The sequence below is a fragment of the Eurytemora carolleeae genome, unplaced genomic scaffold (assembly GCF_000591075.1).
Source record: "Eurytemora carolleeae unplaced genomic scaffold, Eaff_2.0 scaffold430, whole genome shotgun sequence".
In the NCBI taxonomy this organism is placed as follows: Eukaryota; Metazoa; Arthropoda; class Copepoda; order Calanoida; family Temoridae; genus Eurytemora; species Eurytemora carolleeae.
In genome coordinates, this window is record NW_019397707.1 from 47,876 (window position 1) to 75,858 (window position 27,983).

General features: G+C 32.2%; 1 protein-coding gene and 1 long non-coding RNA gene across 2 annotated transcripts; both read left to right on the forward strand.

Moving 5' to 3' along the window:
* The first annotated feature begins 15,042 nt into the window (after positions 1-15,042).
* Positions 15,043-15,607, forward strand: LOC111715582 (uncharacterized). The gene is made up of 2 exons (XR_002768257.1): positions 15,043-15,307; positions 15,362-15,607. It is a non-coding gene; the product is annotated as an uncharacterized LOC111715582 (long non-coding RNA).
* Positions 15,608-16,073: 466 nt separating this feature from the next.
* Positions 16,074-27,981, forward strand: LOC111715564 (zinc finger protein 358). The gene is made up of 9 exons (XM_023490922.1): positions 16,074-16,125; positions 22,903-23,057; positions 23,213-23,242; positions 23,578-23,652; positions 23,798-23,989; positions 25,854-25,978; positions 26,558-26,653; positions 27,161-27,246; positions 27,959-27,981. Exons 1-9 carry the CDS (start codon positions 16,104-16,106, stop codon positions 27,979-27,981), a joined length of 804 nt encoding a protein of 267 aa, XP_023346690.1. The 5' UTR covers positions 16,074-16,103.
* Positions 27,982-27,983: the final 2 nt, after the last annotated feature.

The window sequence follows — 27,983 nt, forward strand, 5'->3', positions numbered from 1 at the left end:
TCTGCAAATAGAAATGTCTCCACTAAGATATATCGCAGCCCGACAAGATCCAGGAATAGGTGTTATTGTGGAATAATATAGATAGACAAAGTGCAGAAATAGGTGTTATTGTGGTATAATTTACATCGACAGATGCAGGAATAGGTGCTATTGTGGAATAATATAGATTGACAAGAGAATAGTGGTATTTTTACCAAAGACTGGAAATAAAGCTTTTTGTAAACAAGTTTAGATTAATTTAAACAATATTTAGGAGGTTTATTTAGCAATTATCAAAACTACCTTAAAAAAAATGCACAGCTATTGCTATCTAAGTAGGGCTGGGGAAATTTCTATTAACGGAACGGAGGTTTTTAAAAATTAACAGAAGAGTCTGTGAACGAACTGCAAAAACCGTTAATTTTTAAACCGTTAACCAAACAGATTAGCAGTTTTCGAAACAATAATTAACGGTTGACAACAAAAATGGAACAGATTTATTTTTTTAAACGGTGAATTTCTTTTTTTAATCTGCTTGAAATTGCATGGATCTTTTAAAAATAAAAATATTTTTTTCATGTTTTTTGATGGATTTAAATGTTGTCTTCTGTGTTCAAAACTGTAAATGCTGAGAATAGATTGTGTTACCTTTGATTTTGATTTAAAAAATTTGGAATTTGTCCAGAACATATAAGTATAGTTGATTTGGATATCTAGATATTACTCGGTCTGTGCAGAAAAGGATAAATATAGTTCAACTGCTAATGCCTTAATGATTTGACCAAACCTTTAATGCCATTAATAATACAAATGACTGTTAATGGCTGCACCGTTAATGATTTCATAACAGTTCATGAATTTTTTTTTGGTACTTCTTGCTGTTTATACTGAAATAGACTGTTAATGGCTAGGCCATTAGTGATTTCTGTAACTGTTAACATATTTTTGTTAATGAAACAAACGTTTCGTTCTTTCCTTTAAAATTAATTTTTTTCTTTTTTAGCGGTTGGAACTAACCGTTAACGAAACGGCTAGAAAAAGTTGGAACATGCCCAGCCCTATATTTATGAGGTAAATTTCAGCGCAATTATGAGCAACATTTTTATCATTCTTCTTATATTTATTACAACAGAGACACTGGAAAATAATTTTGTGTAATACCAATTAGATTTTTTGTTTTGGCATACAACAAAATAAATTTGAACTTGTACAAATTATTTATCCTGCTAGAGATCAAGTTTTGCGCTATCATTGCACACATTTTGAATGGAAACCCTAATGTAGATTTGTATTCTAGTGGCTTTTTCTATAAGCATATAAGCGCAAAACAGGAATCAAAATCATCTAGAAGTATTAATTATTGATTAGGGTTATATATAAAGCTAAATAGCTTGAATACCAACAGGTAGTGGATGCCAGAGCCTCGTATTGTATTGTGTTTAGAGTTTTTCATTTGGAAGCCCTTAGATTTTCCGAGGAGACCCCATAGAATCATATATTATACTTTGATTTTACTTGAAGATGTTTCATCTGAGTCTCCAATGAAGAGCTGGGATTGTTCAATGAAAATCTGGGTGTCTTTGATGATTATCTTAACAAAAATATAAGTCTCTGATGAAAAGCTTGTGGTCTTCGAAGAACATATTGGGGTCTCCTTTCAACAGCTCGGAGTCTCCAATGAAAATCATGGGGCCTCCAATGATTTGGGGGACTCCAATGCGATCTCTTTCCGGACTCCTTTAGAGTTCTAAAATGTACATCTCCAGGGCGTCAATAAATTGTATTTAAGTTAGTGAGATAAAATCCAAGACCAAGGCGTTGCGACACTTCAAAGTCTACCCAGTCTTGACAATTGATGTAACTTTTCTTAGTAATCAGGATCTATGTGCCCGGTCAAAGCCCAGCTTCGTGATACCTTTTTATCTTCAGCTTTTTAAAGTCTTAAATGTGCTTATTTTTTACAGTTAGAATTAAATCCACTTGTCTTTGTGGTTCTTACTTGTGTTAAATCTTGTCTTCATAGTACCTTTTTCTGTACAGCTAGGAATGAATATTGTCTTCATGGTATCTATTTATGTTCAGCTAGGAATGAATCATGTCTTCATTGTATCTAATTCTTAACAGCTAAGCATGCATCTTGTCATCGTTGTATCTTCTTCTGTACGCTAGGAATGAATATTGTCTTCATGGTATCTATGTATGTTCAGCTAGGAATTAATCTTGTCATTATGGTATCTATTTATGATCAGCTAGGAATGAATTTTGTCTTCATGGTATCTATTTATGTTCAGCTAGAAGTGAATCTTGTCTTCATGGTTCTAGTGGGGATTCTTAGATAATCAACACATGGTTTATACTCTTATCATTCTTGTACAGATAGAAATATATCTAGATATATAGTAGATATTTTACAGATAGAAATATATCTAGATATATATANTACTTCAGAATTTTTAAAACTATTTTGTGGCGTATAATATTCTGTATTTTTGGATTTACTCTATGGAGTTAATACTGGTCGATCCGGTTTAACGGCAATTCAAACACTATTTGAAATATATACACAAGAAGCTCTCTGTCCTCGATGATGAGAAAAAAAATCACTAAATGCTTCATTTAATCAATATTCCTTTAAATATTGATTATTTTCAAATTGCATTTCTCTGTAATTGATTGGCGGATTTCTTGCTCTAAAGACCATGAAGTAAAATGTAAGAATTGTCTACGTGTTTAGCTAGAAAAATGATGAAATTGTTCACATTATTGATGTTTAGTTTCTACAATACTGCATTCTCAGTTCAACTACTTTACATTGCCGGTCACTCCCTTTAATGGTCCTATGCTTTTGTGAATCAGGCATTTAATGTAGTGTGACTTGAAAATATTTTAGTTTTAATAATGAACTCCAAACCCTAAATGCAATTTAAAGGTTCATTACAAATACCCCTAGTTTATATAAAAGTGATAGATTATTCGAATAACATGTAATGTAAGAAAAGTGTATGAAAACAGAAAATATTAATTTGTACAGATAAAACATTTTCTCTCCACCATTTCAAACTTCTAATTCCTATATCTTTGCAACCAGATAATGTAAACATTTGATGTTTAAACTTCGATTATTTAAACTAACCTAATTCACGTGGATTTAAAGGTTCTGTCAATATTTCAGAATATTTCACAATTTGACCCCTTTCACATAATTTTATAGCCTTTTATCTTAAATACTTTTTTGTTGGCATACACATTTTGAATGAAAAAGTATAAAATAAACAAATCTGTAAAAGACTGTTGAGTTATAGACGAAAACACGTTTGATTTCAAATAAAAGAAACCAAATGCTTCTCTCTGTGGTTGTTTGAAATATCTAAGGTCTAGAACGACATTGAATTGCATAGATAGGGATTAGGAAATCTGAATTTGTGGCAAAAACTCAATTTCTTTATTTTTAGAGTTTCTAATTTTTTTCTATAAATCTGTGATACTCATTATCTTATTATGAAGATTCAATAGTGAGCATTTATTGAATAAACCATTACAGGCATAAAATTTCATGAATGGTTTTTTGTGTTCCAAATTTTATAAAATTGAATTGAATTGAATTTTTATATTAGTGAGTCTTCCAGTGAGAACCTTGAAGTTTTGTCTTCTTCATACGCCAGGTTCATGGGCAGCTGTAGTACATTTGAATTTCCGAGCCGAATCACCTTTCCGGTCCCATTTTGTACTGTACCTGGCTCTATTGAAAAGGACTAGTCGGTGCAACAAGGTTGACGCAGTCAGACTTTATGCTTCATATAGGTTTAATTTACTTTTACTTAAGGGGCAGAGGTCGTTGGTTCATTACAACACTCATAGATAGAATAGCATCTTCATCACAGTTTAAAACCTAGTGTCTAGGTCGCTTTGATTGATCTCGAGATCCACCATCCTAAAGTGTTTAGCTCTGAGCACATGTGAGAGCATGGAGAACATTATCCTGTTGTTTAAAAGGTTTCATCTGTATATCTAGATCAAGCATTGTAGATAAGCGCTATTTCACGCAAAGGGTTTGACCAAAGAACAAATGATTTACCATACCACAGAAACCAGCAGTGTAAATCCCCTCTAGGTGAAAAGATATAGGGGACTTACACTTTTCCCTTATAAAGGTGACAACACATGTACCCCACATTGCTGATAATGGTTGTGTGTACACTAAAGATTTCAATTGAAATGTAGCAAACTTAACCTTTACACTTTTATGCTATAGTGAACTTACCCTATACACTTATATGATATAGGGCACTTACCCTTTACACTTATATGATATAGGAGACTTACCCTTTACACTTATATGATATGGGGGACTTACTCTTTACACTTATATGATATAGGGGACCTACTCTTTACACTTATATGATATAGGGCACTTACCCTTTACACGTATATGATATAGAATACTTACCCTTTACACTTATATGATAGTGGGGACTTACCCTTTACACTTATATGATATAGGGCACTTACCCTTTACACTTATATGATATAGGGCACTTAACCTTTACACTTATATGATATAGGAGACTTAACCTTTACACTTATATGATATATGGGACTTACCCTTTACACTTTTATGATATAGGAGACTTAACCTTTATACTTATATGATATAGGGGACTTACCCTTTATACTTATATGATATAGGGGACTTAACCTTTATACTTATATGATATAGAGGACTTAACCTTTATACTTATATGATATAGGAACTTACCCTTTACACTTATATGATATAGGGGACTTACCCTTTATACTTATTTGATATAGTGGACTTACCCTTTACACTAATATGATATAGGGGACCTACCCTTTATACTTATATGATATAGTGGACTTACCCTTTATACTTTTATGATATAGGGGACTTACCCTTTATACTTATATGATGAATTACCCTTTATGCTTATATGATATAGGGGACTTACCCTTTACACTTATATAATATAGGAGACTTACCCTTTACACTTTTATGATAGATGGAACTTACCCTTTATACTTATATGATATTGGAGACATAACCTTTATACTTATATGATATAGGAGACTTACCCTTTACACTGATATGATCTAGGGGACTTAGCTCATGAAAAAGGGGTCTAACAATAAACAGTATTGAGTATATAATATAAGCACTAAACATAATCTAATTTATCCCTGAATAACCACTTATCTACAATTCATGTGTATTTTTGTTTATCTATCTATCTATCCATCTATCTATCTATCTATCTATCAATCTATCTATCTATCTATCTATCTATCTATCTATCTATCTATCTATCTATCTATCTATCTATCTATCTATCTATCTATCTATCTATCTATCTATCTATCTATCTATCTATCTATCTATCTATCTATCTATCTATCTATCTATCTATCTATCTATCTATCTATCTATCTATCTATCTATCTATCTATCTATCTATCTATCTATCTATCTATCTATCTATCTATCTATCTATCTATCTATCTATCTATCTATCTATCTATCTATCTATCTATCTATCTATCTATCTATCTATCTATCTATCTATCTATCTATCTATCTATCTATCTATCTATCTATCTATCTATCTATCTATCTATCNTATATATGTATTCCTTTTTTATCTATCTGTATATCTATCTATCTGTCTATATGTATTCCTTTTTTATCTATCTGTATATCTATCTTTCTTTCTATATATGTATTCCTTTTTTATCTATCTGTATATCTATCTATCTGTCTATATGTATTCCTTTTTATCTATCTGTATATCTATGTATCTGTCTATATTTATTCCTTTTTTATCTATCTGTCTATATGTATTCCTTTTTTATCTATCTGTTTATCTATCTATTTGTCTATATGTGTATACTGTGTTACTGACTTTTGTCTAGCTGTCTGTTTATCATTCTGTATATCTGTCTAATTAACTGTCATTTAATTCTTTATATCATTTGTCTATCTATCTGTAAATATGTCTAGCTATACGTCTATTTCTAAAAATGGTAAGTCTCCTACTGCTTACAATACTTACAAATTAATTCTTTTTTTACATAAATCTTTGTTTACATGACCCCCTTATGTGATATTTTGTAAATATGAACTTCTGTTAAATAATTGATCAAATTTAATCTGAAAAAATCCCCCTCTCCTTAAACACAATTTTACCCTATCCACCCGGATTAATAACTATGCACTCTTTTTACCATTTCGTCCTCCCCTCCCCTCCCCACACGGACAGCCGTAGTACATTTGAATTTCAGAGCCGGGTCAACCTTTCCGGTTCCAGTTTGTACTGTATCGCTCGGACATTGGGTTAATAAAGCAGATATCAATAGGACTAGCCGGTGTAACAAGGTTGACGGAGTCAGACTTTAGGTTAAATTTACTTTTACTAAAAGGTTCAGTGGTGCGTGAAGTCCCTATAGTTTCAGTAGAAGTAAATATTTCCATTTACTGTTATAGCGACGATAGTGGTTCAGAATAGACAACAAACACATCACTGAACCCTGATTGGATCAGGCGCTAATGGACTCGGCATACAGGAGTGAGGTTTAGTCTGCTGTTAAAAGTTGCATCATTTTTCAAGACTGGGTTAAATTTGAAGTGTTGCAAGATGCAACACCTTGGTGTTTATTTTAACTCACGCTCTATGTACATTTTTTAGTAGCCCTTGACTAAAACTATTTATAACTAAAAACATTCTCATAGATTTTTGAGTAAGATAACAGTTGTTTAAAATATAACAGTTTGTTATGCAAAATAACATATTACATAATGTATATATTGTGTAATAACGATTAAACAGGGTGAGCAGGAGAGAGGGAAGGATTCCCCTTTGATGGTTTACTGTAATTTGACAAAATAATCACCGGAATTATCTAACAGTTCTACCAGTTTCTCTGTCTCAGAGGAGCACAGACAATTTACTCGGCTAGGCTGGTTATACTCTTTCTAAATCCGCCATTTTGAATATTTTCCGCTTTTTACGGATTTTCTAAAAAAAAGGCGGGAAATTGTAAAATAAAAATGGTGGAGTTTAGTGCGGAATATACAGCACTGTTGATCTAATAATGACAGAATGGTATTAGCGGAACCCTAGGGGAAATTAGACAAATTTTACGGATTTAGATTTCTTCTTGAACATACTGATCTTGTCAGATAATTCTAGAACAATGTTTAGATAAAGCAGGATAATTTAATTGTACTGTACTAGCTGACTGGAAGGTTAAGTACCATCACTTAAACAATGTACTGTACGGCAGGTATATAAGGGTTGTAGGGAAGCAATTCTTTAACAGAAATATTTTAAAACCTNAGATAGATAGATAGATAGATAGATAGATAGATAGATAGATAGATAGATAGATAGATAGATAGATAGATAGATAGATAGATAGATAGATAGATAGATAGATAGATAGATAGATAGATAGATAGATAGATAGATAGATAGATAGATAGATATAGATAGATAGATAGATAGATAGATAGATAGATAGATAGATATAGATAGATAGATAGATAGATAGATAGATAGATAGATAGATAGGTAGAGATATAGATAGATAGATAAATAGATAGATAAATAGATAGATAGTTAGTTAAATAGATAGAATGATAGATAGATACATAGATAGATAAATATAGATAGATAAATATAGATAGATAGATGCATGGATAGATAGATATCTTTTTCGAATAAGTTTATTATATTTGATATATAAATTAAGGACCCACATCCATCATGATAATTATAGTAACAACTTTAAATCTCTTAGAACATATTGAATTGGTGCAAATCATGCAAGCAAAATTATTTTATTATTTGTAAAGATCATCATCAGAAAATGTCAAAAAGAATAAAAAAATTAAAATGCTTTATACGATTTAAAGCTATATTCAGTAGATCATCTTTTTGAAGTACCTAAAAGCGTTTTAAATTAGTCCTGCAGATGAAGAACATTTACTGAAAAAGATAAATTTTGAAAATTTCTCTGTTCTTCCTCTATAGATATCTTAAAGAGACTGTGACCCTCCATTCAAAGATATCTTAAAGAGACTTTGACCCTCCATACAAAGATATCTTAAAGAGACTGTGACCCTCCATACATTATTGTGATACAAATCTATAAAATTTGGTACGTTTTTGGAAAGCCTCTGGGCTCTACTTAAATAATCTGCAAAAAATAGCAAATTTTCAAAGTTTCAAATATCAAGTTTTAAGCAAAAATTGTGCAAAAACAAAAAGTGCGTGAAATATTATAATTTATACATTTTTGAAAAGCGCTTACCTCGGCAAATTTAAAACTGCAAAAATATTTGCAACATTTTCAAAAACTAAATTTGTATTCAAGGAAAACTGAAAATGTGCAAATTCTCTGTTATGGCATCTGTACAAAAATCTCTGCAAAATTTCTTCGCAAAAATTATGCAATCTGCTTCCTATAGTTCACGACTTTCCAAAGAGCTAAAAAATGTCGAAATCCAATGACCTTAATAGATTTAGTCGGGTCAAGGTAAAAAAGCATTTAGACAGTATGCTGTTTTGTAAAAAGAGAAGGAGATAACAAACTTCAAACATTGATATCATGTATGATTTAGAAATGAATTATAAAATGTTCTTTTTTCAGTGAAAATCTTAGACAAGTAATTTTGAAAATCTTCTGGAACATTATTTCTAATAATGTCCCATGACAATTATGCGAAATAATATCCCAGAAGATTTTCAAATAACAGAAAAATGCACGGAATGTTAATTCTCTTAAAATGAAATATCAACTCTATACGAATTCTGAAATATTAACTATATGAATACGTCGAAAAATAATCGATGAATATTGTGTGTAATTTCTGAATGATTTGTTTGGAATTAAATTGATTATTTTACGATCCAAGTCGAATATTGCAACTTTCTGAATTTGTATGGAAACTACGTTTTTGAGCATGAGTCGTTTTTAACTATTTTCTCCTTATAGACGCAACAGATAGAAGTAATATTAGTAGCGATCAAAAGCACTTTTATCACCGTAAGCCTATACCCCTTTCATTTTTCGCGAACACTCCGTTTAACATAGAACAATTAAGAAGATAAGGTCTTTTTTCTAATCTTAGGGAAAATCTTAAATTCTCTAATTTTCCTTTATATTTTGCTCAATGGAAAGTGATCCGTTTTCAGTTATAAAAAAGACGTATTCCGATTTTTTTTTGAGACACAGGTTTAATCAAGTATAAGTTAGATGTCCAAGTTTTTGTTCCTTTAATTGCTTGCAAGAAACAATGGAGAAAGTCACAAAAATAAATCATTTCTGGTCAGATTAAGGTTTCAAGGGTACCGTTGTAAATTGGACATTGCCATCTTTGCATGGAGGGTCAGTTTAAATCACACTAACAGTCCCTTTAAGTTGAAATTGCGTCTACAATCCCTTGAATGTCATCAATAAAATGGCATCTACGGGTAACATGTTGCCTCTTAGCTGATGATTTTTAAACCCGATTTTCTGGTCCGGGATTTATTAAATTATAAAGATTGAGTGGTTGTGGTGTTTCTCTTGAATAAAGTGGTTCCAGCTCCCCCCTAGCTCCCCCTAGCACCCTCCTAGCTTCGCTCTAATCTAATCTAATCTAATTATAAATATGGATAAAACACGGCCGCGTGTTTTTTATTTAATAATCTCAGAGAAGAACAGTTGTTTGCTTGTGTCAGGGTAGATAGATAGATAGATAGATAGATAGATATATAAAAAAGATATTTAAAAAAAGATAGGTAGAGGCAGCTTTTTGTAGCATTCATGAACCTTCTATGGGGTAATGTTGTAACAAATATCGTAGTAAGCCCTATATTTGTAAACCTGAACACACCTAGAGAATGATATTACGTTGTACATTGACCGTAATCTGACTATCTTGTAAATATCTAACTAAAACCTGTATTACGATTATCATAAGTACGCTAGTTGTTTTTAAAAAAACAATCTGTCAATGTACTCTAAAACCCATTATTACTGTAAATATAAGCTAGTTAACCATGAATTCTTACTTAATTAGGTTATACACCTAAGAGTTTGCTCTAGTTGTATCAGGGATACATATCAAGAAATACTGAATTGTATCAGGGATACATATCAAGGTACACAGAGTTGTATCAGGGATACAGATTAAGGATTACAGAGAGTTGTATCAGGAATACACAGAGTTGTATCAGGGATACAGATTAAGGATTACAGAGAGTTGTATCAGGAATACATATTGAGATTACAAAAGGAAATACCTGTATTGGTTATAGATTTAAGAGATCTTGGAGTAAGGCAATGTAAGGTCCTACGCAAAATTTTGGCCCGATCGGTTCAGCTGTTTTGACGTTTCTTGGACACAAACGGACAGACAGACAAGCAAAGTATATTTGTATATGTAGATAAAGATATAGATAGATATAGATAGATAGATATAGATAGATAGATAGATAGATAGATAGATAGATGAAAAGATAAAAAGATATCAAGATTTTTACAATGGATGATTTAACCTAATACAGATTTGCAAAAATTATTACTCTACAATCCAATACATTCCAAACTACGTTAGGGTGTGTGTATGTATGTGAGTGTGTGTGTGTGTGTGTGAGAGAGAGAGAGAGATACTCAAGTGTGTGTATAGTGAATGAAAGGAGTGTGTGTTTAATTTTCCAATAGACGTGAAAACACATCAGCTGATCATGGGGTAAACCTAATTATGCAGATTTAAAAACACACTTGATCCAACCCCTCATACACCTTGGTAGATAGATAGATAGATAGATAGATAGAAAGATAGATAGATAGATCATGAATACATTTCTATTTTATTATATTGTCATAGTATTATTAATATCATCGTAATCATTAATTTTTAAAAATTATTATAAAGGGACATGGCCAACTCACAACGATAATGTGATAGATATAGTCGTTTGTGTAGATCAAAAGGTGTTTAATTCTGACCATTTGCTCCATTGTTTCAAATGCATAAACTCCGCAAATCAGTTTTCAGAGAAACAACGGTTATCTGGAGATGTTAAAACAGATTTCCAAATCTCATTGGTACTGCAGTAGACTCACATTGAACAATAAGTAAATAGTTTGGAGACAGTTTTTATATTTATAGTTCTGGTTTTCATCACTTTTATTAATCTATCTATATATCTATCTATATGTCTATCTTTCTATCGATCTATTTATCCAGCAATCTATCTACTTTTTCATCTTTATATCCATCTATCTATCTATATATATTTCTGTCTTTCATCTAACATTTGACAGAGAGTTTTTGTACATTCGGTCACTCAGAAACACCTTTGATCGGTATGATAACGCTTGTTGTAACCCTAAATTAAAAAATTAATTAAGATATAAGATAAGATATAGTTTATTGCTAAAAATACACATACAAGTTATAATAAAAAATCTGCAACTATTTTTATATTGTTTACTATATATATATATGTAATTATAGCAATTAGGTGGAGATAAACTATTTGCTGTTTTGGGTATTAAATCTTTTACAAAATGATAAATATTACTAGATTCTGAAAGTTTACAATAAGTCAGGGATTACTAGTTAAATTTAGAGAGACCGAGGTGCAGCATAACAAAATAATTGATTTTTCAGTTTTAAGTTTAGTAAGTATAACAGAATAAGATTAAGCATTAAAAATCTACAGAGTTCTATAATCATTTTTTGCACTTTTGTAATTTATATTATATAATGGATGAGTCCTGAGCAGTCCCTCTACAGCTGTTTAGAAAGGAATTTGTGTTGAAAACCTAAAAGAAGAATCAACTTTGAAGGTCCCAAACTCCTGGGCATTTGGTTTTATCTTAATAGCTCGGTTATACTTTCTTTTAGCCAGAGACAGTAAACAATAAGCAATTTAGAAATTTAGTTTAATGGGATTTTAAACGTAATTTCAAGTGACCCTTCATGCAAAGATGACAATGCCCGATTTACAACGGTACCCTTAAACCCTTAATGTGGAAGAAACAGTCGTTTTTCGCAAAGAACCCGCAAATGAAAGTAATCAGGTTAAAGAAACAAAAAAATTGATATCTAACTCATACTTGATTAGAAAAAGCGTTCAAGGATATCGTTGTAAATCCCTTTGTGTCCCTGTTAAACAGAGTAGCTGGCAAAATGTTGAAAGACCTTTCAATGAGAGGTTCTCTTGCTTCTTCAATATCATTCAATATTCTTTCTTCTATAAGAGAACAGAGATAATGAAGAGAACAAAGATAATGAAGAGAACCAGATAATGAAGAGAACAAAGATAATGAAGAGAACAGAGATAATGAAGAGAACAAAGATAATGAAGAGAACAAAGATAATGAAGAGAACAAGATAATGAAGAGAACAAAGATAATAAAGAGAACAAAGATAATGAAGAGAACAAAGATAATGAAGAGAACAAAGATAATGAAGAGAACAAAGATAATGAAGAGTACAAAGATAATAAAGAGAACAAAGATAATGAAGAGAACAAAGATAATGAAGAGAACAAAGATAATAAAGAGAACAAAGATAATGAAGAGAACAAAGATAATGAAGAGNATCAGCTCCTTCAGCTAGCACCTTGTACATAGAGTACTGTACAGTGTTCTGTACAATAATCATGTACATCATGCAGTCTGTGTACGTTTAATGAACTGCTAGCGAAAAAGTGATTTTGAAACAAAGCAAAATATTTAAACCATGTGGCACTGGTTCCTTCAAACCAATCTAAATACCAATGACCTATGTTGCTTCCTGCAAGTATAGTTCATGGTATAAAAGATATGGTTTTGATGCATTGGGGCCCTGCATTCATTAACCAACCTTTAAAAAGTAAACTTTTACTTATGCCTTGTATAGTTTCTGCTTTAAGCATTAACTTCGTTTTATATATATATCTGTATGTCCTAACAACTTTTGCTTTAAGCATTAATTCCTTCAAGCTATTTAATAGCTATTGCTTACTTTATGTATGCACTACATTGGCATTGCTGTTGCAACCTTCAACCTTTGCTTTAAGCATTAGCTTCTCTATTCTTTACCAACAGTTCTACCTAGCTATATAATAAGTTATATACTGTGTACTTGCAAAACTGTTAATAAATATTTTTGAACCACTATAGTTTTCAACTTTCCAGATAGTAGTTATACAGGAGTAGTTCTGTTCTAACTAGTAACCAGGGGCGGATACAAGGGGGGGCGGGGGACATTCGCATGTTATTGTTAACGATAAATTTAGAATTAGAATTTTGTAAGAAACTAGACTTAAGTTATAATATTGTTCATATCTAGTAATGTTCCTTAATCAATACTCATTTATCAAAATTGTAATATTGTTCCTAATTTTCATGCATTTAAGTATAACTAGTAATTTCTTTTTGTTCTTAAATTGCTAATGTTCCTATCATTGTTCCTGTTCCTGTGTCCGACCCACCATAAATCCCTGTCTTAATCCTATATTTTTGTTCCTAACTCCTGAACAATCTGTTTATTGTTCCTAAATCCCTGTCCTAATCCTTTATTTTTGTTCCTAATTCCTGAACAATCTTTTAATTGTTCCTAAATTCCTGTTCTAGTCTTTTAATTTTGTTCCTAAAATTTAAAAATCTAGTTTTTTAGTCTTTAGTCATTAATTTTGACTCTTTTTGAGTCTTTTAATTCAAAAAAAAATTTTTGTTCCTAATTATTCAATTTTTTGTTTCTAAAAAATCTTGCCACCCCTCACTTAAATCCTGTATCCGCCCCTGCTAGTAACTATCACATGGTAGTTATACAGGAGTAGTTCTGTTCTAACACTAGTAACTATCACATGGTAGCTATACAGGAGTAGTTCTGTTCTAACACTAGTAACTATCACATGGTAGTTATCGGGAGTAGTTCTGTTCTAACACTAGTAACTATCACATGGTAGTTATACAGGAGTAGTTATGTTCTAACACTATAGTAACTATCACATGGTAGTTATACAGGAGTAGTTATACTAGTAGTAAGGTATTAGGACCACGTCTTCTACATAATAAATATGATAATTCCATTTACTACTGCACTATCCTCTAAACTGGGTCTGCTACACTATCCTCTAAACTGGGCCTACTGCACTATCCTTTAAACTGGGTCTGATACACTATCCTTTAAACTGGGTCTGCTACACTATCCTTTAAATTGGGTTTTTAGATTCCATGTCTAAAACAAGCTAGTTTATAAAAAGAATTTAAGAATTTTTGAAAATAAATTCATATCATGTTTAGCTGAATAAATATACAATTTTAATTACCGTCGACCCTTAAGAGGGATGATGTGCATTGCCACTTTGAACATCATAAAATGACTTCCGAGCCGCAGAATATTCTAAAATACCTCCGAGTCCTGTATTCCTTGTGAGGGGCAAAAATCCTCAATATTCTCCATATTGTGCTGAATCTCAATATAAATATAATAAAGATAATATATATAATAATGATTACACAATATTGATTAGTAGTAGTCTATGAACCATCCTTTGGGACCATCTATCCAGAGAAACATCATATATTATCTATCTATCTATCTACTCATTCATCTCTATCTATCTATCCATCTATTTATCAATCTCTCTAGCTGTATAGTAGCAGGAAACCTGAGAGTGCCGCTGAAAACACAATCTGCCGCCACCTGCTCCGGATATGGATCTCCCAGAGATTTTGGCGCCGGAAGTTTGAGATTTCCCGCCATATCCTCCAGATTCCCGCCATATTTGAATGCCGCGTGTTTGCGCATCCAATACTCCGGGATCAGTGGTTGCCGCAATTGCACTTGAGGGTGAGACACTGATTCCCCCCGGGCCGGGTCGACCGTTCTGATTCTCCGACCTGGACCGCCCTATCTCTGCCCAGGCCAGGGCTGCGCCGAGATTGTCGGAGGTTTCATGAGATTGCTCCGTCTTTATCGGAGAGTATTGAGACAAGATTTTTGAGCTGGGAAACCATCTCTTCATGTATACTCTGGTTTAGAACCAGTCTGTTCCATCAGCTCCTTCAGCTAGCACCTTGTACATAGAGTACTGTACAGTGTTCTGTACAATAATCATGTACATCATGCAGTCTGTGTACGTTTAATGAACTGCTAGCGAAAAAGTGATTTTGAAACAAAGCAAAATATTTTAGATTAAATTGAAAAAAAGTATCAAAAATAAACTTTAAAATTAGTGAGTAAGAAATCAAATTGTTTTTTTTGTGCTAATATCGCCAAAAATGTCGCAATCAGCCTTCAGTTTGGTTACCCCAAAGGATAAAGGAAGTAAGAAATTCATATTAAAAAAATTTAAAGCTTAAATAAAACTTACATTTTTAGGTGAATGTTTGATAGGTGAAAATCACCAAGTTGAGCCCTCACCACCTCTTAATAAAGTTTTTTATCCTTTGTACAGCGGCCCACCTAGTACTCCAACCAGCTCATGTACTTCTGTGAGTTCATGTACTCCTGCTAGTTCATGTACTCCTGCTAGTTCATGTACTCCTGCGTACTGGTACTCCTCCCTACTCACCTCCTTGTACCGTCCCTCCCCCCTACCCTGGCCACCAACTGTACTTAGTCAGGGACAATTCTTAGCTGTGCATATTACGATATTTTTGGTGAATTTCTTGTCTTACTTCAGAATATTCTAGAGTTATCAACTATTTATAAATTTTTTTGGGATATTTTCTTTTTGCTAAATATATTAGTTAGATTTAGCCAGACTTTTTAAAGAAATAACCTCAAAAAAAGTGAAAAATTTTGTTCAAAATTTTCTGTAAGATGTACAAATTGCATTTTTAAATACCTTAGCTGACCGGATTGGAAAGAGTATCGTTGAACAAAACTTTCGAGTTTACTCTTAGGGGTCTTCCACATACATTTATGTAGATTTATATCAATAAAGAAAAATAAAAATAAAATAAAAAACTAACAAGATCAAATAATATGTCGTGATAAAGATACCCAAATTAAATAATAATAACTTTTTCATTTTTATTTAAAAAAAGTGTACTGCCAAATAGCAGCCATGAATTGAAGTGTACAGCAGGAAAACAACAACAATAACAACAACATAAAGATGGGAGGGCAAACAGATATAGGTAAACAAATCATGCTTTTTGTAAAAAAAAATTTAAAGTTTTTTTCTTATTTTAAATAGATTTTGATGTAAGATTTTTAATGCCAATACAAACTTTTCTATGTAACTTTCAAAACTATTTTAATTAATATAATTTTTTTGTAACTGTATGCTTAAGAGACCTCGATTTTTTCATTTTTGTTTACTTTTTGAATTTGGAATTTGAATTAGATGCTGGAATTAAACTTGCATTGAAATTATTTTCGACGAAATTATTCTTCTGGTAATATAAGAAAGATTCTGCAATTGATAGATAGATAGATAAAGTTTATTGCTAAATTACATGTATCTGTGTACAGAACGAGTTTACAATTACAAATTGATGATTATATTTACAGTACAAGTATAGAGCAATTAGGTGGAAAATAGCTAATTTAAATAATGACAACAACACATTTTAATTAAATAGATTTAAGGAGAACTATTAGAGATCAGGGTGCGAAAGTAGTTTTTACATTTGACAGAATAACTAGAGTTTAAAGTAATTTTCTGACATGTACATAAGAAATATCAAACATATTAAAATAGCAAAAAGCTACTGCTTAAAACGATTGATATATCTTCCTTGAAACAAAATTGATTCACTGATGTCACGTGATTCTCCCAGGCTACTTTTGTTGCTTAAAACGTGCTGGGTCAACTCTACACTAAGTAGCCTAACCGGACAGTACGACTGAATGCATATACAGTACGACTGAATGCATATACAGTACGTGTTGTACCGGCACGTACCATGCAAACTTTAGACTGGTTTGATCTGTAAGTAGGGTTGTTAATCATTTTTGAAAACGATCGTTTTTTTCGTTTTCCGATCGTTTTCAAAAATGATAGTTTCGTTTTCAGGAAAACACGATCGTTTTTAAAACGACCCACTTGTTTTGAACTTTTAGAAAACGAATAACGATCGTTTTTGAAAACAATCATTTTTATAAAAACGATCATCAATCGTTTTTTTAACGATTGTTTAAGAAAACTATCGTTTTTGAATAAACGATCGTTTTTGAAATTTTTTTTCATTGATAAATATGTTAACGATCGTTAACGAAACGACGAACTTTATCAAAACTCTCGTTTTAGAAAACAATCGTTTCGTTTTCGTTTTATTTTGTCGTCGTTTTCATAACGAAACGATCGTTTTTCAAAAAAAAATTAAAACTTTTACATCCCTATACGTAAAATATGTCAGTTAATTTTCATTTTCGATTCACATCGGTACCCTAAAAAGTTTTGTCTGATTAAATCTGACGGAGAAATCCATTTTATTTCTTTAAAAAATAATTATTTACAATTGTATTTTCTCTATAAAAGTAACATGCGCATTTTTGCCGCTAAAACAATTAACATTCTATAAATATTTAAAATTTTCATCTAACAAGATTTTTTGGAGCACCGGCATCAAATACACCTGAGCAGAACCATTAGTCAAATTTTGTTGAATGACTCTGCTCAGGTGAATTTGATGAAAATTTGAAATTTCCTAGAGTGAAGGAAATTATCTTTTTAGCAATTATCTTCTCAATATTGATCAAGGGTTAAAGAGCGTGGTAAAATATGGAGAGTCATTTGAAATTTCAAAGACAATCTCTTTAAACCCATTTATTTTGTTAAGAATGTCAACTCATCCTCGATAGACTTTATGTTGGGTGTTAAAGTTTTCCATACTTCCAGCCATACTTCCGACCATGCTTCCGGTCAAACTTCCACCCATACTTCCGGTCATGCTTCCATTCATTCTTCCGGTCATACTTCCGGCCATACTTCCGGTCATGCTTCCGGCCATACTTCCGGCAATACTTCCGGCTATTCATACTTCTGGCCATTTTCTGTTTGTTTGTTCGATCGGGTTTTTTTAGGATTTTTTCTGGGAACCTCACACGGTGGCAGTCGCCAGGACTAAAAGGTTTTTTTGTGATTCTTAAAAAAAATAGACAATTCTTATAGTTTGATATTGTTTAGGAGTAAATTCATGCTGGTAGACTGGTAGACTTTTAAATATTCCAATAAACATGAAACACAGCAAATATGAATGCAGTGTGCAATGTAAAATTGTGGCAAAGACTCAGTTTCTCACTCCTGTATGCAGAGTCCATTAGCTCCTGATCCAATCAGGGTTCAGTCATGTGTTTGTTGTCTATTCTGAACCAATAGAAATAGTAACATAGACGGTAACATCTATCTTTCTATCTATCTCATTATCCAATCAGAGTTATGAATCCTACAATCGACGCTTTCAGTAAATGAAAATATTTACTTCTGCTGAAACTATAGTGCGTTGTCCATCTATCAAGGGAGAGAGGATCATGTGAAGTTACGTCTACAGTCCCTTTAAATATCGTCTTCCTATTCCACATGTTTATGGTCGGGTTCCCTTGAATAAACTCATGAAAGACGTTTTAAAGTTCCCAATAAGCGTATTCTAAATAAATCTAAAAATGAAAATGATCCTATTAACTCATTGCAAAATATGCTTTTTCGTTTTTTAAGGAAACTGCGCATATTTTTTTGAACAACAAATTATTTTAAATTTTAATCTTTAACTTCAATTGAAAAATTTCCAACAAATGGGCTTTATAAGAAAAACTTATGAAATTTTGATTTAAAAAGGAATTTGCTGATGCAAACATTTCTGAGTGGATGTAATGTGTTAACTTTTTCTCCATATTCTTATGTATTTTCTTTATTTGGAAAAGCTTTAGAATTCTTTCACAGTTTCTAGAAACTAAAACAATTAAATCTAATTAAATTTTTTCTTATTTTTGAACTAGATTTTTAGCTAATTAACCGATCCAACTTTTTACTCATTTAATACACATTAAAACATATATCTATTTTAACATTTTTAACATTTATTTTAAATTTAATTCTTTTTTTACACAATTTTAAAAAGAGATTTTGTATCTTCTATTTTTCAAACATATATCTATAAAAAAGAATTTGCACCCCCTTAAGAAAAACATAAGTAAACATTGAAAATTTTAAGAATTTGCAAGAAACAAGAGTGAATTTTACATTGTGTGTGCAAAAAAATTGGACCCAAAAATTCAACACATAATTTGGCTAAAGATATATATATGACACTCACCCCTGACCCTTCAGTTAAAGTAAATTCAGCCTAAAGTCTGACCGCGTCAACCTTGTTGCACCGGCTAGTCATATTGAGTGTCTGTTTTATTTACCGGGCGATACAGTACAAACTGGAACCGGAAAGGTTGACCCGACTCGGAAATTTAAATGTACTACGACTGCCCGTGGTTTAATTTGCTTAGAAACAAATAAGGCCAACGAACAAAATGAAATCACGAAAAAGTCCGAAATAACGAAAACTACTGTATCCTCTGAACAAATGGATAGATATTAGATAGATGAATAGATAGATAGATAGATTGGTATGTAAGATATATAATATATATATTGCTATAGACTGATGAATAGATACAAAGATAAATAAACAGATAGATAGATAACTTTATCTCTCTGAATTTTCTCTCTTTCTCAATGTGTTTTCTCTCGGATCTTTGCCAAGATTTAAACATTTCGCAGATTTTTGCGGAGAAAGTTTGCGCATCTGCTTTCCCGGCATTTCATTGGTCAGATTTCCCACCAATGGGAAGCTGAGATTAGAAATCTGGGGTTTGATCTGAGCTGCGTAGAATCTGTAACCTCGGTGGGTCCAGGCTACAGGGAAATCCGCCATTCTTGAACAGCTGTGATTGGTGGACTCCAGATTCATAGGGTATCCGTAGAGTTTAGGAAAGGGCAGGGGGGGGTTCGGAGAGGGGGTCGGAAGGTGAGGGGACCTGGCGGCACTTTTAGGTTTAAGATATGATTCTCTTAGCTCTATATATTGAGATAGTATTTAAAATTTAATAACAATATCGGAATTGAGTGCTGCTCTATCTCTGTATTTAGACATTATTTGATAAAAACTATGCATTTGGTATTTTCATAAAACTTACTTTACAGAGGAAGTTGATGTCTAGGGGAGGCTTAATTTTGTTTTGCTTTCCGGGGAGGGGCGGGGGGGGGGGGGTTCAGAACCCCCTGGGGCCTTGGAAACCACAGAAAACATAGAAAAATCAAGATTGTAAAAAATTCTGGCCAAGTTTATAAAAATTTACTTTTAAAAAATTGTGCGTTTAAAGTTTCTTTGATTTTAATTCAAACGTGTTTTGGTATAATTCAACAATCTTTTAATTTACGGATTTATTTAAAACATATATGCCCACAAAAAAGTATTTATAAAAAAGGCTAAAAAGTTATGTTTACTAGGTCAAATTGAGATTGAAAGTCACAGTTTTCTGAATTATTGGGAGACTAGTAAGATCCACGTGCAATTCGAAAAAATCGTATTCTCATCAACGTTTTAATTTGCATGAGTTGTCTTTATACACTTTTTCATTTCATCCGCCAGCAAAAAAGTAAAAAAAAAATTTTTAAAAAAATGATGTTTAATTGGTCAAATTGGGATCAAATCACAGTTTGCTGGGAGAAACTCCCGTTTAATTATAGGGATTACACTATTTCTTTATTTGGTCTGCACAAACTGTTGTATCTCATTAGATATTGAAGTTCATTAAACGAAACTTTAATGTTTTAGACCTGATGAACAAGTTTTAAAATTAAAAACTAAATGTCCACAGAGGCATAAAATTAATTTTTTTTATCTTTGGCGGAGTTTTTTTTTCAGAAAAATATTAAGTTAAGTTATTCATTGCAATCGTTATTTATGATGATTTAGTATAGGACTGTTCATAAAAATTAGGTGTATTGTTATTTTTCAATCCCTTTACGCGATTTATAAATTATCTGTCTTAGTTTTTGTTGGGTTTTTTATTTGTTTTTTAAAGCTCAGTGATAGTTCACCAATGAGCCAAAAGGTGCACTCAACACTATAGTTTTAGTAGCGCTGATTGAAGGATTCGTATCTCTAATTGGATAATGAGATAGATAGAAAGATAGATGTTACCGTCTTTGTTACTATTTCTATTGGTTCAGAATAGACAACAAACACATGACTGAACCCTGATTGGACTTGGTATACAGAAGTGTCAAGAACCAAAAATCTTTTAAATTTGAGAAGTTTATGTTTAATTAAAACTACGCTTAATCAAAATTAATTGTAATTTAAAGTGACCCCCAATTAAAAACTGCCCGATTTAAACGGTAACATTGAAACCTTTGTCTGATTAAGTATTAATTAGAGACATGTATTTTTTTCCTTTTTGAGTTCTCTCTCTATAAAATTGACTTGCGCATTTATTAATTCTAGGAATTAACACTTTTGAGTTAAAAAAAAACACAACAATTTTATTATTATATTATATCATGGTTTTATTATTATTATATTATGGTTTGCATGGTACCGTTGTAAATCGTGATCTATCTATCTATCTATCTATCTATCTATCTATCTATCTATCTATCTATCTATCTATCTATCTATCCGTATATTATGGTGCTAAATGTTCTTACAGAAGTTTCTTCCTAAAAGCCCTCTGGGGAGGTTAGGGGAGGGGGGACAAAACTGTTTTTTAATGACTACCCTTTATAGAGGGAGGGAGGGGACCCTTTAGATTATGTAGATGCAGTATTTTAAAATACTCCAGTAGCGTTTTATCTGTGTTGCGTTTTATGAGTGTAGCGTTTTCTAACTTATATTTTAAAAATTAAAAATTAAATTAAATTCAAAAATTGAAAATCTTCCACATTAACGATCAGATAACGGATTTAATTAAAGGAGCCGTTTATAGTTGGGCATGTCCCTTTCTTAGTGGAAATTAAAACGACAGTCTTGTTTAAAGGGATAATCGTCAAATTTTTTATTTTAACAGTGAATCACAGGATGTTCCAGAAAAAAGGTTGATCGGGGTATTCAAGAATCATAAATTGCCTTATAGAAAGTTAATGCTATTGAAAATTGACATAATCTTAAATGCTTTAAAGAGAAGGAGGAAGGGGGGGGGTGTTAATTTGTGAAAGGCTAAAGTGCTAAAAAAGGAACGAAATATATAGGAGAGGGGTTCCCTGGCTTTATAGAAGATAGTTTCCCTAGCTATATAGAAGATAGTTTCCCTAGCTATATAGAAGATAGGTTCCCTAGCTATATAGAAGATAGGTTCCCTAGCTATATAGAAGAGGGGTTCCCTAGCTATATAGAAGAAAGGTTCCCTAGCTAAATAGAAGATATATAAATTGTATGATTACAAATTTCGTTGTTGTTAACAAAACGGTTTAACAAAACGGTTTGACAAAATGGTTTAACAAAACGGTTTAACAAAACGGTTTAACAAAACGGTTTAACAAAATGGTTTAACAAAATGGTTTAACAAAACGGTTTAACAAAACGGTTTAACAAAACGGTTTAACAAGACGGTTTAACAAAACAATTTAACAAAGCAATGTAACAAATCAGTTAAACAAAACGGTTCAATAAAACAGTTTAACAAAGCAGTTAAACAAAACGGTTTAATAAAACAGTTTAACAAAGCAGTTAAACAAAACAGTTTAACAAAATGGTTTAAAAAACGCTTTAAGAAAACGATTTAACAAAGCAGTTTAACAAAACGGTTAAAAAAACGCTCCAAGAAAACGATTTAACAAATGATTTAACAAATGGTTTAGCAAAATGATGTAACGAAGAGGTTTAATGAAAATATTTTTAAAAAACGGTTTAAAAAAACTATGTAACAAAACGATTTAACAAAAAGATTTAACAAAACTGATCGAATTGTTTATTTAGGGAAGATGGCATTTGATATTCGAAACTTAATCCGGGAGCGAACAATACAGAAGGAGTTTAATAAACCAGAAAATGAAGATGAAGAAGAAGAAGAGGAAGAAGAGGATGAGAAGGAAGAAGAAGAGGAAGATATAGATGTGGATAACGATCAAGAGGTGATCTAACGTTAAATTAATTCAAATGAAACGGTCTCTTTAATATTTTAAAGTTGCGCGCACAAAATAATGCAAATGCCCATCAATTTTCTTATTCTGTCGTCTTTGACAAAATGGTAAATTTGTATATTTTATTAAAAATGTATTTTGCTTAGGTTGACCCAGGAGCACTAGAACACACACAGGTAAATTTAAAAGGTCAAGATGGGGGTTATGAAGGGGTCAAGATTGGGGGTTATGAAGGGGTCAAGATTAAGGTCAAATTAAAGGTTATGGGGTAAGGGTTGGGGTCAAACTAAAAATATATGGCCTAAAGGTTATAAAGATCTGTGGGTCAAGTTATAAATCTCCAGGAAGTTAAGTCAATGCAATCGAAACTTTAAAAAAGTTAATTTCAAAACGTTTACCTTGAAAATTAAAGTTCATCTTAGAAATTATGCGGCAAAACTTAATCAAGATGAATATCTAAATTATATATTTCGGAGAAATTATTAAATTAATTTTTGTTATTTTATTCTAGACAAAACTCAAATCTAAATTTGCCAACTTCAGCGTTATTTCTCTTCTTAGCAGACCATCACCAGAGAAACCACAGGTAGAGATAGATAGATAGATAGATAGATAGATAGATAGATAGATAGATAGATAGATAGATAGATAGATAGATAGATAGATAGATAGATATTAAATATTCATATTTCTAAATATTTCTTTATTTAATTCTTTATTTTGATATTTAGGTTGAGGAACTAGAAGCAGCTAGACCTTTATTTCCGTTCATGTTCCCACCTCTCTACCCCTGGAGAGGGGGGAAGGGTGCCCCCTGGTCCTCACCCCTTAAGGGGGCCTTCCCCTCCCCCCTAGATATGTCCCCTTTCCTGCAGGATCCACGACACCCTTTGCACTTGGCACATTCTACTCTCTTTAGATCGGTAAGAGACATGAGCTGGGAACTTTAGAATTGGAAACCCTGTTCAATCTGAATATCCAATGTGGACACTTTTAATATCCTGCTTAATCCGCTCGAACATGTTTTGTCAAATAAAAGTTCTCTTCATTAAAATAATAATATTCTGGTAAGAATGTCGTCTTCATGGCAAAGAATTTAAAAATAGAGATATTTGAATTACTATGTATACGACTATAAATAGACGTGTTTTCAGGCCGTAATACAATACCCTAGACCGTTATCCACAATCAGAGCAAATATCACGGCACACCGGTTGTTGTCCATTAAAGTTTTTTAAAATCGAATTTTGAAGAATAAAAAATTTGAATTTATTTAAGTGTACGACTCTTACATGATAATCGTGGATTTTTTTGCAAAAAAAAATATGAATCCATTTGGTTCAGCTGTTTAACAGAATATAGGAAACATCTGTACGATTTTGGATTTTCTTATTATATAATAAGTTGATGAGCCCAACGTTTTCCAAGTAATATAAAAAATCTAATTTATAGAAGAATTTGAATTTATAAAAAATATGAAGATCCTGGAACAGCTCTGGATTCCTTCAAAAATTGTCGAGGCTTTCGGTTCAACTGTTTCGCCAGCTGTAAAGAACATGAATAAAAATATATATATTTTGATAAAATAGCCGTGTCCTAAAAAGAATAGTAAAAGATTTGTGACTTTATAATTGCGTAAAAAAAATCGTTTTTGGCCGAAAATGGTTTTTCTTTTTTTAATATCTTCTAAACAAAATGTCGTAAAAAACTTTCGAGCCACACAAAAGATGCACAAGATGCTTTAGAATGCACTGGAAAAAACAGATTGAAAAAATGTTCAAAAATGACCTAGTTATGGGCGTTGCCGTGAAAATATTTGTGAAAAATCGATACTTTGTCATTTTTTCAACGTTTGTAGGTCGATTTTAAGATTTTAAAAGCTGGAAATGTATTCTCCAAGATCTCCTGCTATCTTTAATGGTCTTTAAAGTTTTTCTAGGGCGTCGGAAAGCATAATTAAAAATTTTTAAAAAAAATAACTTTAGACGATTTTGACGAAATTACTATATTTTGACATTATTTGGCCTTAAAATATCAAATTTACCAGCTTCTGATTGACTGTTTGGGAATCTGCAGACGCCACTCTATTAATTGAATTTTACGAACTTTTTTAGACAGTATTCTTAAAAGGACTGTAAGCCGATCCTCCGAGCCCTCCTTGAAAAGGTCACAATGCCCGATTCACAACGGTACCCTTTAAAGCTTTGTTGTTGTGAATAGAGCATTACCGGACCATCCTTGCATGGACACGGGCAGCCGTAGTACATTTGAATTTCCGAGCCGGGTCAACTAACCTTTCCGGTCCCAGTTTGTACTGTATCGTCCGAAAATTGGGCAGACACTCAATAGGACTAGCCGGTGCAACAAGGTGGACGCGGTCAGACTTTAGGTTAAATTTGCTTTTACTAAAGGGTCAGACGTGCGCGTGTTGGGTCTTTTGAAATTACTAGCTTACAGTCCCACGTGGATTTAACGGTTCTGTCAATATTCCAGAAAGCTGTGACTTTCGTTCACAATTTGACCCATTAAAGACAATTTTTTAGACTTTTCTATAAAATACTTTTTTGTTGGCATATGCATTTTGAATTTCAAATAGATAGAAATAGATTTCAAATAGAAGAAAACGAATGCTGCTCACTCTGGTTAGTCCGGTGTGGTCCCTTTATATATATACCTAGTGTTTAATTAAAATACGGAAACATGAAATTTTACGAATACCGGAAACTAAGGAAGGAAGAAAGAACACAGTCTGAATAGATTTATGTTATTAACTTCTCGTGTGTTTAGTGTGATAAAATGTTGACTGGTGTACACGGCCTGGACAGTAGACGGACACAGATCGGCAAACGGCCGTATGCTTGCGAACTTTGCAACAAAACATTCGGCCATGAAATCAGCCTAAATCAACACAGGTAGACATCATTTTGGCGAGAAAATAAAATCAGAAAAAAACGAGATAGATTTACAAATAGTACCAAATGATTTCACATTTTGTAAAAATCAATTCTAAGGAATATCCGAACGTGCGCTAGAGATGTAGTTGAACTAAACATACCAAGTTCAACCACTTCAGTTCTTCAAATCTGATTCTGAACTTTTTTAAAGATTGCAAATGCACCAGTTTAGATTTTTATACATATGTCTGATTCACAACGGTACCCTTCAAACCTTTGTCTGAACAACGCATGGGGTAGATACCTCATTTATATAACTGAAGATTGAGTGCAGGGAGACTTGAGGTTACAGTGTACACTGTACACTTTGTACACTTTATGCTAGTGTACACTTGCGCGGTTTCTTGGCACTTACTTTCCCGCTATATAAATAAGAATATGTACGAAATCTTTGATCAATCAAAGGTTTAAAGAGTATCGCGCGTTGTAAATTTGAAAATTTCACTGTATGAATGGAAGGTCATTTATATTGCGCTTACAGTCCCTTATTACGGTGTTATTTAGGGCTGTTCACAATCTAGAGAAAGTATTATTTAGGGCTGTTCACAATCTAGAGAAAGTATTCGAATGCAAACAATGTGGAAAATGTTTTAAAAGAAGTTCTACTTTGTCCACACATCTTCTTATACATAGGTAACAAGATGATAAACTATCTATAGCTATATGTCTTCTTATAACCTATCAAATCAGGAAAAGTTCCATATTAAGTGATGGAATCCCTTTTAGTGCAATACTCATAATCATGATCACTGGATTTTGAAATCCACTTTTGCTTAATCTCTTCGATTACTCGAATATAGTGATTACCATGGTAGATATCAAATAAAGATTAGATTAATCTGCAGATTAAGATGAAGATCAAGAATTGATCTCGTTATTCATATAATCCGGAAATAAATTTAGTCTTTGCCACAAACTCAAATTTTCCAATCCCTATATCTTTGCAACCCAAGACTTTAAATATTTCAAACTATGAATTCAGCGAGTGAAAATAATGTAAATTTGATATATTAAAGGTCCAAGCCATCAGGTTTCAAAGATATCAGAAAATTTGAGTAAGGGGTAAAGACTCAAATCCTTTCGTCCAAGCGGGAAGTGTGACTAATATTCTAATGTTGATCTGATTACTGTATATTGCAGTGATACCAGACCTTACCCTTGTCAGTATTGTGGGAAACGGTTTCATCAGAAGAGTGATATGAAGAAACACACTTACATTCATACAGGTAATAATAATAATAATAATAATAATTCCCACATATTCATGGCTATTTATTTATTTTCGCAAATACTGAAATTTACGAAATATAGTATAAAACTCATTAAAGAATTGTCAAGACGACATTTGACAAATTCTTCCGATGTATTCGTTATTAAGGGTTTCACTGTAGTATTTTTAATCAAGAAAAACTAAAAATGTGCAAATTTCTTTTGACAGGTTGTTTGCAACAAAATTGAAATTTTTTTTTGCAAAACTTGTGCAATTCGTTTCCTTTTGTCATAGGTTTTCCAAAAAGCTAAATTTTATCAAAATCTGACAAGTGAAAGTGGGTCAAAACAAAGATTTAGTTTGTTACAGGCAAAAGCAGTCATTCAGGCAGTGTGCCTGAGGACTCAGGAAGTTAGTATTAAGCCCGGTTTTAGGCCTAAAGGGAGGGCTTTGGGTATGTAAGAAAACTCAGAAAATTTCAACAGCCTCAGACCAATACTTTTTGAGTTATGTAAAATAGGAATAGGGTTAAACGATCGTTTTTTTCGTTTTCCTATCGTTTTTTGTTTCGTTTTCCGATCATTTTAAAAACAATCGTTTTCCGATCATTTAAAAAACGATAGTTTTTTAAATGATCGGAAAACGAAACAAAAAACGATAGGAAAACGAAAAAAAAGATAGTTTTTCAAAAAATGAAAACGTTAACATCCCTACTTCCGTGTAATTAGAGGTCACAAAGTCATACGTGTAATG